A 16015-nucleotide genomic window follows, 5' to 3' on the forward strand; every position below is an offset into this window, starting at 1 on the left:
AGGGGGCGGAGTGAAAGCTCCTCAAGGCGTTGTCAAGTCACAAGGTTGAATCAATATGACGATGAGATGTGGTACAGTAAAAAACAATCCCCAACTGACATCATCCACTAGTCTTGCTATACAAGGCCAAATTCCCAACCGAATTTCTGTTCCATTAAAATTATTTTCTATTGAATAATTCAACATTATGGAGAATATTGTGGACGAAAAGAGACGAATAGCTGTCAACCTGGGCCGAAATGAGGATGGAGCAACGATTTATACCCGTGTGCACAGCGATGCAGTCTCATCAAGTAAAACGACACACGATGTACAGACCACAGCCATTGGATCTTTGGAAGTTACAGATGTCGGTTGGCATACTGATCAAATTCATCCAAAAGACTATACCGTCAATGGTGTGAAGAACGAGGATGCTTGGCTTCTTATAAGGAGATTCAACAAAGTAAGCAGAGCCTCATACCTGGGATCATCAACTAACACGACGCTGCAGCGAGTTTTCCACCTCAAGCACACACCCAACCATCCAGAGGGCGAGATGGATCTTGAAATTGCAGAACAAGAGCAGTTCTCACCAAACAAGCTTCGAGCTCAACTTGAACGACTCTACATGGGAGCGGTAAGTTGTCATTGTTCCTGTTGTACTACGTATCTAATGGTTGTAGATTCTCGGTTTCATCATATCCAGACAGCACCTCTCACGACTTCAATCCTGGCGTGAGCCAAGACGAACAGCAGCCTTTTGCGTTGTAAGTAATCTATCTACCCTGTGATGCAACTTTGCTAATAACCAAGACATACTTTACTGCATGGTATCTCAACTTTCTCATGCCGACGCTTCTGGCAACAGTACTAGCAACTCTCCTCTCACCAAAAGTTCGAAATACCTTGTTTCCACCCTGTCCGCCATCTTTGGTTCACTACCAAGGCGGCCATTTGATAAAACCACACGCAGGAATGCTAGGCACCATCGATACCGCCACGGGAGCCCCAGAGAATCTCAAGGGAGAGACACTCGAACGAGAAGCCAGCAACTTTGCCACAGGCCTCGTGGCGCTGTCTGTCAACATCTTTGTCGATAAAGATCCACAGCATGATGAATCACAGAGAGGAGGTGGAGTGACTGAGAATCTAAAGGATCCCAGGTCAATGGCTACCAGGATAACCACAGCCAAGGACAAAGCTGCCGGAGTTGACTATCCGTCGTGGGATAAGACTAGGTCACCTATGCAAGAACTGATGTGGAGTCAAATGAGGCCTCTGATGCACTGGATCTGTCGTTTTTGTGATATTTGGGAACGTAGTGCCAAGTGAGTTTCCATCTCTTGATCTTTAAGAAAGACTCGACTAATTTGGACTTCTAGTTTAATCGATCCTACTGCTCCTTTTCCTAGAAATGTTGCTCGACGACGAATCATCCGGGCCATTCTTCTCATTTTGATACTGTCAATATTCGTGTCACCGTACATGTTCTACAGAACTACTACCCTGGGATTTGGTATTACATTCTTTGGTAGCATCTCTCTAAGAACCTCGTACAATGGCTTCAAATCCATTATGAACAAGTAAGATTCTTCGGGACCTCGAACTGGATTTTGCTTATACTTTTAGAATTACTTTCAAAGGAATACCAACAGACTCTCAACTGACAATAACCCTTCTTCGACAAGGGGAACGCAATAAGACACCACTATTACCACCACCCATCCTCAAAACCCCACCGCCGGGCGAACCGCACTTAATAGACGATGATGTTATAAGCGCAGTAGGGAACGACAACCCACTGGGTGCGAGCGAACAAGAGATTCACGCTGCGACGGAACAAGACGTCGGAACTATCAAAGACACCGGTGGTGATGACCACGAATCCTGCAAGTCTGGAAGTGGCGGCAAGAAACGCAGCAAGCTTCTCAAAGTCGTCAAACCAGTTGCTCAAGCAGCAGCAAAGACACTTATAGGTGTCGATAAAGTGCGTGCTAAAACAGGGTCCGAGTCAGCCAAGAATCGTCTCGGAGCTACATCACCAAGAGAAGAACCTCCCATTGCAGGGCCGGTGGAGTTTACATGTCGATGGCGTGGTGAGAGAGGGTTCGCATATCTCACCACCGATACTGTAGCACCAGCTTTATGCTTTTCCAAGAAGTCTTCTGTGGGTGATTTGGATAGTTCACAGTATCAGGAGGTGCAGCCTGAGTGGATCATACCGGTTGCGGATATTGTGACGTTGAACAAGTATTCTGGTTATGGAGCAAAGGCGAAACTTCTTGCTGGATGGGCTTTGGAGGATGATATTGTCGATGGAATTGAGATTGTTGATGACAAGGGAAAGGCTGTACTTGTTACAGCTATGGTTAGAAGGGATGATTTGTTTAATAGGCTTTGTGCTATCGGGGATCAGAAGTGGGAGATATGGTAGATGAGAATTGGCGTTAAACTTAGTGACCTATGAACTATACAGACATTTCTATCAACAGCCATTATGGGCAGCACTGTATCGCCTCCTTGCCGCACCGAGTATCCATGATACTCAATAATGTCGCTGTTTCAGCCGATAATATCCTGACAGCTGACCGTCTACTTACTTACTTGGTTCTCGGTACCGAGTCCTCTATCATCAATCACCAATTCCGATCGTCCGGTATGGTGTAGTGGCTAACATTTCGCGCTCTCATAACCTGAGAGATCAGTACCGCGGAGCCCAGGGTTCGATTCCCTGTACCGGAGTTTCTTTTTGCGCACATCGTCTCTCGACCTGGGTGGGAATAGTGTAGTGCATTTTTGTTTGCGAATGGCTGGCTGGCTGGCTATGAGCCTCAACCAACGTCGAGGGCGTGGGATAATGCTCTTCAATGTGTGGCTGGCTAGGTAGGAATAAAGTCAATGGCGCATCACCAATTCTCGACAACCAACCACATATTGTTATGACGCCAAGACGCTATTAGATCAAGATTGGCCTTTGATGGCTTGGCCAATCTTCTGTTCCTGTCATTATTGATGCGAGTTTAATTCAGCCTGGCTTCCGGATTTAAATGGAAACGGATCAGTTGATATGCAAGCGGTGGGAATAACCTTTTGGAGTTGATGGCCATTCATTCATTGTCTTGTCAACCACCACCTGTTTAGTTGTGGCGTACAAGTTTTGAACCGTCTCGGACGCTTCCGTTTAGTAGCGGGGAGTATTTTTAGACGTAAATGGAGATGGCTAAGTGAGTAAGCCTTGCGGATATTTGCCAAGTCTCGGTGAAAGCGATAGAATGTTGGATCAGAAGGATGAACAACGATAATGGCAGGTGAAGCAAGACTCGAAAGTGCGTTGTCTTGGAGTAACGTGTGATTGACTCTGGTGTGAGGAGTCCGGGTATGCGGAAGACTCAAGACAGACAGACCCTTGTTATTTTTTACGTTAGATCGTGAGGCTGAGGATTAGCTTGGAAGTATCCGTAAGTGATTATGCGTTTCCCCTCTCGAGTTTTCGGTTCAATGTCTCATCGTTTAGAATGATGAATAGGTATTTGCTCGGATAACAGAGACGAGGGTCGCATGCATGGATATGTAGGATAGTTGATAGGATATACAGCATGTCGTGATATCTCAAAAAGGAAGGTATTCTGAATAAGGGATTGAGCAGCTTAGATCAGCATCCATCCAGCGGGGAAGAGTTGATAGCGGTCAGTGAGACAAACGACGTTGAATCTGTGGGTAATAGATACGATGCATGTTGAGCGGGGTATTACAGACGAGACGAGACCTCATGACGGATCAGCTGAATCAACATCTTGGCAAGGGAGACAAATAATTCATCAATTAGAGTGAATGACATCAATACAAGGGAGAAATAAAGATCATCAAGATCTTCAATTCACTGAAACAATTGATGTGCAGATTATATGGAGAGTGAGATTTCGATTGTCAGTGCTCCACTACATCACATCGATAACCAGATCTGTCAGACAAGAAATGCAGAGACTGAGAGTGTCTGTACGATAATCGGCTAAAGCGGAGAAAAGAAGAAAAAAAGAGTTTCTCTTTCCTATCAATACAGCCTCTTGCTTTTCTCGTATGTTGGATTCGTATGGCTGACCGTTTTAGCGCAGGTGATTTCCATTCCGGTCAAGCCGATTTATCTAGGTACCCAGCACTTCCACTACACGAAAAGATTTAACTACAGGGTTCACAGGGAATGATAAACGATAATCCCCCCTGTAATTTATCTCGTGATAATCCTGACGTCAGCATCAGGAATCTCTTCTCCGTTGATACCCTTCATTTTCGTTGCTTTGTCTCCGTAGGTAGTGTGTTGGCTGTCTGTCTAGAGTGCATACAGTAAGGCAGAAAAGTCCCTTTGCGCATACAACCCCACCATAGATCTAGTCTAGACCCTTGTATAAGGGTCGGTCGGGATTTTGTTTTGTTGGTTGCTAAGACGTCAATAGTTTCCAACCACTACCTTTAGTAACAAACTTTAAGTCTGGATATCTATGCCGTGCCGAACCCGTCTGGACACATACAAACACCAAAAAAACAATGATTCACCTCTTTACCTGTCCAAAAACCCTTGGGACCGTGGGTACCTAGTGAAGATCTAAGCCCGTGACGGGGAATATGGGGTGGTTAGCTGATGAACCAGACTAAACCGTTACTGGTTAAAGTGGCTTGCAGACGGGACAACCAGGACAGGGGGTGTTGCTTAGTCGACCCAGAATACGAGACCAGACTCTCCCTCTAACAATCAGACCATCGATTAGTTATAGACCGAGGCTGTGACAAGGGGAAGGCTGGTAATGGTAATAGCCCCAACTAGACTTGAACCAGCCTCCTCCACTTGTTCAGTCTTTTGGGTACAGGTCTCACTATTAAACGTGCATGAGGAACCCTTCTTTTTTCTTTTTGTCTCTCTCTATCCATTGAGTATTTAATCATTATATATCCTGACCCTTCTCCCTCTCTCTTGTCCTCTGTTACACAACATCTCATCCATCTTACATCAACCATGTTCTCCAAAGCCATCACTGCCCTTGCCCTTGTGGCACCTCTTGTCTCAGCACAGACTTTCACAAGCTGCAATCCTCTCACAACCAGTAAGTTTCACAATCCAAATACTCTTGTACAACCACTTACATCCTTTAGCATGTCCTCCTGATCCTGCTTTTGGCAAGGACACCGTCCACTGTGACTTTACAAAGGGAGCTTGCCCAGCCTTTGAGGAAGATGCCGGTACATCCATTAGCCACAACGCCAACGGTGCTGTCTTTACAATTGCTGGACCCAACCAAGCCCCTACAGTTGCCACGGGCAAGTACATCCTGTTTGGCCGTGTCGATATCGAAGTCCAAGCTTCTTCCGGTGTTGGTATCGTTACCAGTGCTGTTTTGCAATCTGACTGTCTTGACGAGGTATGTCTACCGTTTGATTCTGATGGACATCCACTAACAATACAAAGATTGATTGGGAGTGGCTAGGAGGTGACAATGCTCAAGTCCAATCCAACTACTTTAGCAAGGGTGATGTGAGCACATACGACCGAGGAGCCTTCCACCCTGTTGCAAACCCCATCGGACAGTTCCACGTCTACTCCATCGAGTGGACACCCGCAGTCATCAACTGGATCATTGACGATGTTGTCGTCCGCACTCTCACATACGAGGATGCCAAGGGTGGATCTGCTTTCCCCCAAACTCCCATGCAGATCAAGCTCGGCACATGGTGTGCCGGATCCCCCGATGCTGCTGAGGGCAGTAAGTTTTGTCCAATATGATACCGTAAAAGCCAAACTAACAATCTTTTCAGCTGTTCTCTGGGCTGGTGGCATGACTGACTTTAGCCAAGCTCCCTTCAAGGCTTACTACAAGAGCATTTCCATCGTTGATTACGCTGGTGGTGATGCTCCTACAACAAAGTCTGTCCGAGAGTACATCTACGGTGACCACTCTGGTAACCATGGTAGCATCAAGACTGTTTAAGATGATAATTTAATGATTTAAGGATAACTAATGAGATGGATTAATGAAGAGGAGGAATACCACCCATAATGAGCGTTAGATAGTATATAGATGATAAATAAATAATAATCAAGTCACATTAATTCAAACACTTCTGTCTAGAAAGGTCCATCTTGTCTCTTTCTTCATCCGCCTCTCACAGTGCCATCTGCCTGGGCGAAAGCTTAAAAGATCATAAAAAACAAACATTGTCATCTGCAATTAACTGAACGGCAATATCTAAGCATCATAGACTACTGAGTATCAGCAAAGTTGGTCTCGGTGCTTGGGTATGCAAAAGTAAATAGCCTGAGGAACCTGATCTTCAACACATAAACTGACCTACTGATCTCGTTTCTTATTCTTCTAGTGACCAATTTCTTTTTGATCACCTGAATTGACATCCAAGTACAGTTCAACAGTCATATCAGACAAAAAGTGCGGTTCTTCCCGGGATTAAATTGAGGACCTTTAGGTGCCATAACCGAATATCTGACTGGATGAAATCTAACGCCCATATTTCGTCCCTGGTCGTTTTACATCGGATAGCTGCGTGTATTGTATAAGATTTCTAAGAAAGCAATCAGTTTGTACATCTTTTAAATCTTCAGATGTGGGTGAAGATTCTGACAGTCTATCCAATAGGAAGATCCAGGATGCTATAGCTGCGTATGTTTTACCGGTCAGTCGCATCAGGGAAGAAAAGAAGTTGATTTATAAACAAGTGGCAGGCACTGGCATCGACTAGCAGAATATTAGGCTGCTACTCCGCCGTCAACGTCAACACCCAGTAACAGTTTATTCCCAACCATTGTTTATTTTCTCCTTTGTGTCAGCTTTGTTTGTATTTGGATTCCCTCCGTCGAGCCAGAAACATTATTCGTGTCTTGATCACACAGCCATCTTTGAATCAAACCGACGTTGGACCTTTGTTATCGTGTGCCCTAGCTACACCGTAACAAAATATAACGTTTCAATCAAGGTTCAGGAATACCACGTCTGAGGTCATCCAAGATCTTGTGAAAAATCCATCATCATCATATGTTAGTGCCATGCCAGATGCTCTGTCAGACCTGCCGCTAATTTCAATAACAGCCGTACCGCGAGGAATATCACACTTCAACATGACTTCGTCATATCGAATCAATAATTCCGATTTGGAATCTGTTTCATCCATCGATAGCTTCGATCCGCCCCCTATCGTCGAGAAGAAGACAATAACGAGAAGAGAGGCTCTTCAACAAGTTGTAGACCTATTTCAAGAAATCAACAACTTGAACTTGGACAAAGAGTTGGACCGGGAATCCCTTCAAACCAAAGTCACTGAAGTCTTGACAGAGCCCGTTCTTCGAGTTCTACCACTTGAACCGAAAGCGCGTATTCTAGAATGGGGTCAACAATATAACCTCCACGTGCTGGATGAAATCGCCGAATTCATGGAAGACGATCTTGAAGAGTGGGAATACACTGTCGAAACCCCCAACCGACGAAAGGACATGCCATGGTGCGGTATCGGAGCTGACCTCCTTCGCTTCTTTGTGGCGGACCTCAAGCCCCTTCGGAAGGGACTCCCAGAAGCGGAACGTCGAACTATCGTCAACAATGTACGGTACGGACTTTCTCTCTTTGCAGATTTCCATGACGAAAAGGTCAGCACTGTCGAAAGAGAGGCACAGGCTGCCATTGCTGGACTTGTTCTCCGGGAAGAGGCGGTCTCTGACTAGAAGAAGGGGATCGCGGCTTCTCTACAAGAGATTCAAGTCAAGGTGGATGAGGGACCCAAGATGTTTCCATACATCGAGAGAGAGTGGCATCGGAGTCTGAGTCAGGTGGGGATGATTTCTGAAGGTCTTGCCCGATACACTGAACTTCAGTGTACCCCGGATGAGATTTATCGGCTCGCGCAGCTAGAGGAGGCTTTTAGATCCGGAGAGACTGGCGAGTAGGGGGGTATTAGGGGGTTTCAGAGCGCCCCCAATTCTATCGTTCCCAGGGTTGACTTGATCTTTCTGTTGTTTTCAAGTAAATGGGGCGATGAATGGCCGTGCCTTAATGACTGATTCACTGTAGACTGCCTATCTAGTCTGGAGTGAACCACATTATTTCAGGCCCCGAAATAACATTTCCTCAGATATGGACCGTTTAATGGAACGGAATTTAATATTACTTTCACTTGCCTAAACGAAGATCCAGATTACACTAGGGATTCTTTATTCTCAATGATTAATACACTTGCAGGCGTCATGACACCTCTAATATGATGTACGATATATCAAACCTTGATTCTTATCATCGATCTTTGAGAAAGATCGCGCAAACATTTCGACTCAGGCCGTTTCCCAGGACACAAGGCTACCATGATTTTTCGTTTTCCTGTGTGACTCCAAAATGCAGGAGGGGCTGTTAGTGACAGCAACTGGCAGCTGCAGGTGCCGCCCCTACTCCTACATCCCCTGCAATTCCAGCACCACACGAGACGAGAAAGGCTGTCCGCCCAGTTCATCTAAGCTTTATCTCCTACGCGGCTGTTATTTATGTCCTGGGCTTTATTCTTAGCTCCTATGGTCATCATTCTCTCTTCTTTTCAGGGCATTGCCGCCGGCGTCTTTTCTTGCCCCGTCTACACTTTGCATCAACTATACACTGTCAGTAAACACTTGGCGAGATACGCATCGTGCTCCCCATACAGTTCTATGAAAACTAATCATTTGTTAGCACTCCTATCCCTAATTCTACTCGTAATTAAGATGGCCGGACCAGACCAACGAGCGAAAAACAGGGAAGAAATCGTGCGGAAGATCAACGCAGGATTAAACCCTCGTGAGATTGATTTCAGTGTCGAAGCATGCGGTGCTATCCGCGTCAATCGAATATTTCCTGGGAAAGTTTCAGAGCTCAGCAAGAGTATCATGGCCGAAATCTTCTACGAGACGGGAATACCAGAGGATCATGATAGCGAGTGCTGGAACGTTATGAGGCTGAGAATCGGGATGGGGAGGCTCCTTCAAATAACAAATCTCCAACGACATGTCACTTGGCGCCATATAATGTCCAAATACGTCAAAATGAAACATGACCGAGCAGTGACCGGTATGCCTACCTGTATGCCAGCAACCGACCTTGCTTTTATCATTGCCGCTGTCGTGTTCCGCGGGATCCGACCGGAGCAAACAACGCCCATTGAGCACAAGATCAGTTTTCTTGAATTCTTCGGCCACCTCAACGGCATGCAGTGGTTGCCCATCGCTATTCAAGTCTACGACCAAATAAAGGAATGCCCGTTCGCCATTGAGCTTAACCAGAAAACGACCGTACCCATGGTTCGTCGAGAGAGGATTAGTGGCAAGTGATTCATGGCTCTGTTGACCACTTTGTAGTATGAAGAAAAACTAATTAATGCCCACTTAGGTATCTACGTCACGATTGTCACGGCCAAGAAGCCTGAGACAAATATTTACGAGGCTGCTATGCAAGAGGTTACTCGGCGAGTGATCGGGATAGGCGACAATATCATCTCCGACCACAGCCTCAATATCAAAGACCAAATTCGAAAGTCGATCGAAAATGAGGAGTGTAACCAGCCTTGGGAAGCTGTTAAGGCGGTTGAATTTCAATCTTTTTCATCTGACCAGCCTCAAGAGTTGGTTGGAAAGGTTGAATGTCATCATGTCCCTTTAGAGTCCGTGCCACCTAGCATTGAGAAGCAGAGTCTCGACCACAAAACTCAGCACGAAAAGGATCTTGAGTCCCAACCTGATATTCAACTCACCTCGAACACGCTTCGAGATCATGCTCGTCAGATGAAAGAATTTGGGAAGCGCTTGTCCAGCCCCGATCAGAAGTTCGTTAGGCGGGTACGACGAGACATTCGGCGATTCGCCAACCTCGCTGACGAGAAAGAAAACGAAATGGCGCTCGAGCACGCATCAGCGACATCCAGACCTTCATCCTCAAGTGGATTTGGTCCCGATGCGGATAGAAGCGTCGACCTTTTCGGTCGCTACAAGATGCTTTGGAAGGGCAGCCTCCGAGAGACTGGCTCCATCCCAGAAAGCCTTCGCGAGCTGGTCCGTTATGACTGCGACCCGAATCAGATCTTCTACCTCGAGGAGACTGAAGCAGACTTTCTGGCTACAAATTCCATGAAAAACAATGAGAATGAACGTTGAAACGGGTGCGCGGCTATTTCCAGGAAAGATGGATGGATGGGTTGTTTTACGACTCGGGTTAAGAGAAACATCGGTCGCCCAAGGCATAAGTGACGAAAACATTGGGTCATTTTATGAAGTTGAGGCCATTAGGCCGTTTAATTTTAAACCCCGAACTTTAGAGGTCAATTTTGTCTTTGTTGAGAAAGCTCCATGTCGTTTTTAGGCTTGATCTTGAGAAGGAACTAAACGTTCCATGAAGCCGGCGATGGTTTCAGAAAGGTAGCCGTCTGAGTGATTTTGACCATAGAATAGACACAGACTTTTGTTTGGTGATTTTCGAGGCGTAAGTCCCGAACAACCAATTTCCTCGTAACCACCCTTGCTTGAGCAATGTTTGCAAACAGCAACCGCACAACACTGTTCTTGGCCCATCAAAGTCCAGGAAAAGTCCTTTACAGCAAACATGTAAGCCAATTCCATCCTCCGATGTCTCAAACAAAGCCGGCCAGTGACTACTTCGCTGCTTGTGCCTTTGCTTGTGCCTTTGCTTCTGCCGCTGCTTCTGCCTTTGCTCGTGCAGCCTCTTTCTTGGCTTCAAGCTTTTTCCTGGCTTCGTCCTTCTTCTTATTCTGGACTATGCAAAAGATAGACACAGCTATCGCTATTAGGATTACAGCCCCTAGAAAGAAAATGATCTTCAAATCGCCATTGGGTGGATGCCTTGGCCTTCTCACAGCTCTAGCAGTCTTCGACTTGTGTTGAGCGTATTTGGAAGTTGCCTTTTCCAAGAGATCGCGCGCTTCCCTTGTGGAGGGGGGTTGGACTAGTTCCTTGGTAGGTGGGAGGCGCTTGGCGAGCTCCGGGAGAGCGTCGGGAATAGGAAGAATCATGTTGGCGGTTGTTGAATTATTTTGAAGTTCTGGTTGAATGATGATAGAGTTTTGACCGCTCGGTAGCCTTGAGTGATGAAAAGGGTAAGAGAGACGTTTCCGATGGGAAGGGATAGGGGAAGAGGACGTTTCTGATGGGAAAGGGGAAGAGAGAAGTTTCTGTTTCTGATGGAAGAGGGGAATGCGTCTGTATATTCTTTACAGTAAACCTTAAACTTGATGCACTCCACGGCTTAATGGCGATTTAGCTTCAGCAAAATCATCTTTACGAGGTAACCAAAAGTTTAGAGGCTGGTGATCGCGGTCAGCCTGCGCTTCTCGGCCTAACTAAACATTGAGTATAATGCATTGTGACAGGTTCATAGGGTTAATTAATGATGGGAAACTCCATGTATCCTTGTACTTTGGTTGGCTCAATGATAAAGGAACAGATTGGTTCTAAAACCTGGATACGTATCCAAAGAAATATCGCTTGCAAAGTTCAACTTGATACACAGATAAGGAAGGACATATGCAGCGTGTACTCAACAGTTTCCAGCTCATATCTCACGGCCACTGATCAAAACGGTGGCCAAAGACACGTTCATGGCTTTCAACAAGTCAGAAAGTTTCGAATCTGTTCCGTTTATAGCTTCGCTCCTTGTCCTCTTCTCTTCTCGCGCTCTTTATCCCTCAGGAGTCGACGAAGAATCTTGCCACTGGGGCTTTTGGGTATCACATCCAGGAACTCCACACCTCCTTTGAGTTGCTTGTAAACTGCCTTGTGATCCGCAACATGCTTTTCTACATCACGTCCAACTTCTTCATCCGGCAATGACTCAGCTGATAAACTCTTTACGACAAAGGCTTTAGGGACTTCTCCCGAGCGGTCGTCGGGGACTTGGATAACAGCACAGTCAAAGACGTGTGGGTGTGTCAAAATGTGAGCTTCGAGCTCAGCTGGTGCGACTTGATGACCCTGTGGGGTGTTAGTCAAGCCAAATGTGGATCAGAAAATGTTAACTTGCCTTGACTTTGATAAGCTCCTTGATCCTGTCGACAATGACGACATGTTCATGGCCGGAGGGAGCCAATGTAACAATCGCCTCATCCCCTGTTCGAATCCATCTGCCATCTTGGTGATACACAAAGGTCTCGGATGTTGCTTTCTCATTATTCAAGTAACCCAGCACAACCGAAGGTGCTTGAACCAACAGCTCTCCAGGTTGGTTGTGTTCATTAATCTCTTTACCTTCTTGGTCGATGATTTTGGCTTTTGTTCCAGGTAGAAGGGATCCGGAGCCTTTTGTATAGACGTCATCTTCACTTGAAGACGTGACAACCGTCGCGGTTTCGGTCATACCTACTAACGTTAGTCTTGATACATTGGCGACGATGGCCAGTCTTACCATAGGCTTGAGCAATGGTCCAATCAGGGTATAAGCTGCTCATATCCCGAATAGTCTCTTCGCCTAATGGAGCAGCACCGCAGTAGACAAACTTGACACTGCTCAAATCGTATTTGGCGCATATGTCCTTGAAACGAAGAATTTGTATAATGATAGGAGGCACCTGAATGCGTTAGCTATATTATCAATACCACTTCGTCTATACTGACCACCAACAGTTGCCGGATCTTGAAGTCTTGAACAGACTGGAGAAAGTCCTTGAATTCGAAGCGAGGGAGGATAATAACTTGATCACCTCGCCAAGTGCATGTATGCGCGGCGATAACAAGACCGTATATGTGAGATAATGGCAGAAATCCTGTCACAGCTTGCGTTGTAATGCCACGCTTTGTTCTAGCAACAGATTCGTGAGTGACATGTTGCAAAACATTCGAGATTACATTGTAATGAGATATCATGACCGCTTTCTGTGAAATCGTTAGTCAGATCGCAGGTAGTTAGAAGCAACTTACCGGCAAACCGGATGTTCCACTGGAGAAGCACAAAAACGCCGTCTGACGAGCACCCTGACCTGGGACCCATTGTTGTTCGTCGAGTCGATCAAGCTCAGAACCCTCTCTGACCAAGTCTTCTAGCGAAGCATATGTAAATTTGGAGACGGGTTCGGCGCGAGGAATTTCAAAGAGAAATACGTTTTCTTCTGGTATCCCAACGTTTCTTGACGCTTCGAGGGCTACCTCGAGCAGCGGTGTACAAGTAAACAGAGCTTTTGCACCTGAAGCTCTGAGCTGATGTGTCAGCTCGTCGACAGAGTAAGCAGCATTGGCGGGAGTAACGATGCCGGAAAGACGATGGACACCGTAAATACCAGTGATGTAGTCGATCTAGATATGAGACGTCAGTCGATGTTTCTCAACCCAGACTTCATACTGGGTACCGTATTCAGAGAAAATATGGCGAGAACTTTATCCCACGGCGTCCCCTCATTTGGTTGCCATTGTAATCGTTTGGCTAACGCTCTGGCTACGAACTCGGACCGCTCAAATAGCTGAGGCGTAGAGTATGAACGTTTTGTAATGCCACAAGTAAATGGATGTCTGCTTTTGGCTATGGGTAAACGGCCGTATTTCTCGTTCTTCATGAACTGAGCTATAGGGATAGAGTCGGGAGGGTCTTTTTGTGTCAGCAAGTAAGGGGGCTCGAGAGAAGATTCTAACCTATTGGGAGCTTGGGAACCCAGCTTGGAGATATGAAGACCATTCTGATAATCGTAATATTATATCGATAGCGTGAGGTTTCGGGAGTTTATTGTATAGAAGTTGAAAGAAATCTTTGTTATTTGTACGTGACTTGATGTCGTGATGCTGACGGAAGGAGATTAGGAGAGAATTAGACTAGTACTAAAGAGGCAATTCCGAGTTCTCCCCGCATTCTGTAAGGGACAACAATTGACCAATCACAATAAAAGAGTCACAGAGTTGAAAACAACATTTCCTCCCAAGAGACATCAACATGGTATAATTGTCTAAGGAATATATGCTTATCCATATCCCCCAGGGGAAGAAGCAAGGCTGGCTGCATAGCGAGACATTGGTGAAAGTTAAAAAAGACAGTAAAGACAATTATCGCTCCGGCAATTGCTAAAGGTACAAGGAATCATACAAAAGTAATCACTACCTACACAAGAGACTATCGATTTATAATCTAGATAGTTTATCAAGGGAGATAAGATATCCTCTAGCAGTAGCTCAGTATGTGACCTATCACAAGTATCTTTTGTATAAAGACCCTGCGGGATGGTACTTTGCTGACGCCAGCCAGATTGATCTGACGCCAGCCAATCACCTATTTCAGGAACACCACTGCAGATCATCCATCCTACTTACACAAAAGTTGGCAACTAAAGGAAGAGGCGATGTGTATAAAAAGGTTTGTTTTTCCTTTCATAGCCTTCAATCTGTTTCTATACTCAATCATCACGCAACCATTCACTTAATTCCAAACGTCACAATGGTCAAACATGCCTCCAAAGCCACCATTCATCAGCTCGTCAAGGAGTACACCTCAATCATAAAAGGAAAAACTATTCTCACGACAGGCGTCAGTCCTGGCGGTCTCGGCGCATTATTCGTCGATGCTATTGCAGTCGCTGAGCCTAAGCTGGCTATCCTTGCTGGTCGTAACATCAACAAACTCCAACAAACAGCAGATGACTTGGCATCAAAGCATCCCAATCTCAAGACAAAACTAGTGACTCTTGACCTCAGTTCTCTTTCCTCTGTCCGATCTGCGGCAGAGAAAGTTAACAGATGGTCTGATGTCCCTAAGATCGATGTGTTGGTCAACAATGCGGGCATCATGGCAACAGACTTTGGACTTACTGAGGATGGATTCGAAAGCCAGTTTGCTTCTAATCACTTGGGTCATTTTCTATTTACAAATCTCATCATTAACAAAATCCTGGCTTCAGAAGCTCCTCGTATTGTCAGTGTTTCTAGCAATGGTCATCGACTGGGCCCTATCCGATGGGGTGACTCAAACTTCAGTGTAAGTTCTTCTCACCTATACACCAATTTGGTACTAACTATGAGAAGAATGGGGATTTGTACAATAGATGGAGTGCATACGGACAGTCCAAGACTGCCAATATGTTATTCGCCATCTCTCTAGCTGAAAAGCTAGGTAGCCGTGGATTGCAGGCATATAGCCTTCACCCGGGTGTTATTCTGGAAACCTCCTTGGCAAATCATCTTGGTAACCTGGACAGTCTAGGTGGGTTAACTTGAATCGTTCGTATTGTACTTTCTGACCAGTTTAGTGGAGGCTGATCGTGCAATGGGTGATCCATGGGGCTGGGTCGATTGGTCAACTGTCCCTGTCACCCCTGAAGTTGGCGCCGCAACACATGTCTTTGCTGCCTTTGATCCTGATCTGAAAGGTTGGTATAGTCATTCAACATGTTTTCTACAAACACTGACTTGATTTGCTAGATTACAATGGTACTTATCTGTTGGATTGCCGTTTGGCGGACCCTTTTACAGACACTGTTAGGCCTTGGGCTACGAGTTCAACTGAGGCAGAGCTGCTGTGGAGATGGAGTGAGAAGATGGTTGAGCAGAAGTTTTCATTCCAACCTCAATGAGGGTTTATCCTTGTAACTATGCCTAGTGGCTAACAGAAATAATGAACTCTACTTGGGAGTACAAAAATAACCCAAAGTTGTGTCTTAAATAGCATAAAATGACCTAGTAATTTCGTCTCCTGTACCATAAACAGCCAACTCTTCCGAAACCCTGAGAACTACCTATCTTGACATCCATTCTCAACCATGATGAGATTCCAAAGTCCCTTGGCTGATCAGTCTGGCGTACTCCAGCCCGGGTAGCCCTGGTTGCTCGAAGTCTGGTGGTGTTTGTTCTACTAGACTTATCTCCTCGTGGCCATCCCGTTCTTCGGCACTATGAGAGGCATTCTTCCGCATGTAACAACGTAAGAGTGTCCAATGAGCACATACGTTTTCATAGCCACTAGATGGTAAAGATCCCAAGTCAGGTTACACCGCTGAGGCTGTTTCTGGTACGTCCATTAACTGCTGTAGTCGTTGAATC

The 16015-nt window shown here is 45.7% G+C and overlaps 7 protein-coding genes across 7 annotated transcripts; 5 read left to right on the plus strand and 2 right to left on the minus strand.

Annotated features, from left to right (window-relative positions):
* Positions 1-187: 187 nt before the first annotated feature.
* FPOAC1_008718 (uncharacterized protein) lies at positions 188-2649 on the plus strand (the record flags this gene model as incomplete). The annotated part of the gene is made up of 7 exons (XM_044853155.1): positions 188-445; positions 494-619; positions 666-749; positions 796-1310; positions 1365-1565; positions 1612-2412; positions 2475-2649. 7 exons carry the CDS (start codon positions 188-190, stop codon positions 2647-2649), a joined length of 2160 nt encoding a protein of 719 aa, XP_044705825.1.
* Positions 2650-4990: 2341 nt separating this feature from the next.
* On the plus strand, positions 4991-6737 carry FPOAC1_008719 (uncharacterized protein; the record flags this gene model as incomplete). The annotated part of the gene is made up of 7 exons (XM_044853156.1): positions 4991-5078; positions 5128-5393; positions 5441-5735; positions 5788-5931; positions 6555-6564; positions 6624-6647; positions 6710-6737. The coding sequence occupies 7 exons, from the start codon at positions 4991-4993 to the stop codon at positions 6735-6737; spliced, it is 855 nt and encodes a 284-aa protein (XP_044705826.1).
* Positions 6738-7102: 365 nt separating this feature from the next.
* On the plus strand, positions 7103-7702 carry FPOAC1_008720 (uncharacterized protein; the record flags this gene model as incomplete). The annotated part of the gene is made up of 1 exon (XM_044853157.1): positions 7103-7702. The coding sequence occupies one exon, from the start codon at positions 7103-7105 to the stop codon at positions 7700-7702; it is 600 nt and encodes a 199-aa protein (XP_044705827.1).
* A 1023-nt stretch (positions 7703-8725) lies between these two features.
* FPOAC1_008721 (uncharacterized protein) lies at positions 8726-10147 on the plus strand (the record flags this gene model as incomplete). Its single annotated transcript, XM_044853158.1, has 2 exons — positions 8726-9317; positions 9387-10147. The coding sequence occupies 2 exons, from the start codon at positions 8726-8728 to the stop codon at positions 10145-10147; spliced, it is 1353 nt and encodes a 450-aa protein (XP_044705828.1).
* A 201-nt stretch (positions 10148-10348) lies between these two features.
* Positions 10349-11019, minus strand: FPOAC1_008722 (uncharacterized protein; the record flags this gene model as incomplete). The annotated part of the gene is made up of 2 exons (XM_044853159.1): positions 10349-10511; positions 10646-11019. The coding sequence occupies 2 exons, from the start codon at positions 11017-11019 to the stop codon at positions 10349-10351; spliced, it is 537 nt and encodes a 178-aa protein (XP_044705829.1).
* Positions 11020-11644: 625 nt separating this feature from the next.
* On the minus strand, positions 11645-13667 carry FPOAC1_008723 (uncharacterized protein; the record flags this gene model as incomplete). The annotated part of the gene is made up of 7 exons (XM_044853160.1): positions 11645-11977; positions 12033-12361; positions 12408-12570; positions 12617-12874; positions 12920-13291; positions 13345-13580; positions 13625-13667. 7 exons carry the CDS (start codon positions 13665-13667, stop codon positions 11645-11647), a joined length of 1734 nt encoding a protein of 577 aa, XP_044705830.1.
* A 750-nt stretch (positions 13668-14417) lies between these two features.
* On the plus strand, positions 14418-15549 carry FPOAC1_008724 (uncharacterized protein; the record flags this gene model as incomplete). The annotated part of the gene is made up of 4 exons (XM_044853161.1): positions 14418-14954; positions 15002-15161; positions 15226-15345; positions 15398-15549. 4 exons carry the CDS (start codon positions 14418-14420, stop codon positions 15547-15549), a joined length of 969 nt encoding a protein of 322 aa, XP_044705831.1.
* Positions 15550-16015: the final 466 nt, after the last annotated feature.

Source organism: Fusarium poae, chromosome 3 (genome assembly GCF_019609905.1).
Source record: "Fusarium poae strain DAOMC 252244 chromosome 3, whole genome shotgun sequence".
Taxonomy (NCBI): domain Eukaryota; kingdom Fungi; phylum Ascomycota; class Sordariomycetes; order Hypocreales; family Nectriaceae; genus Fusarium; species Fusarium poae.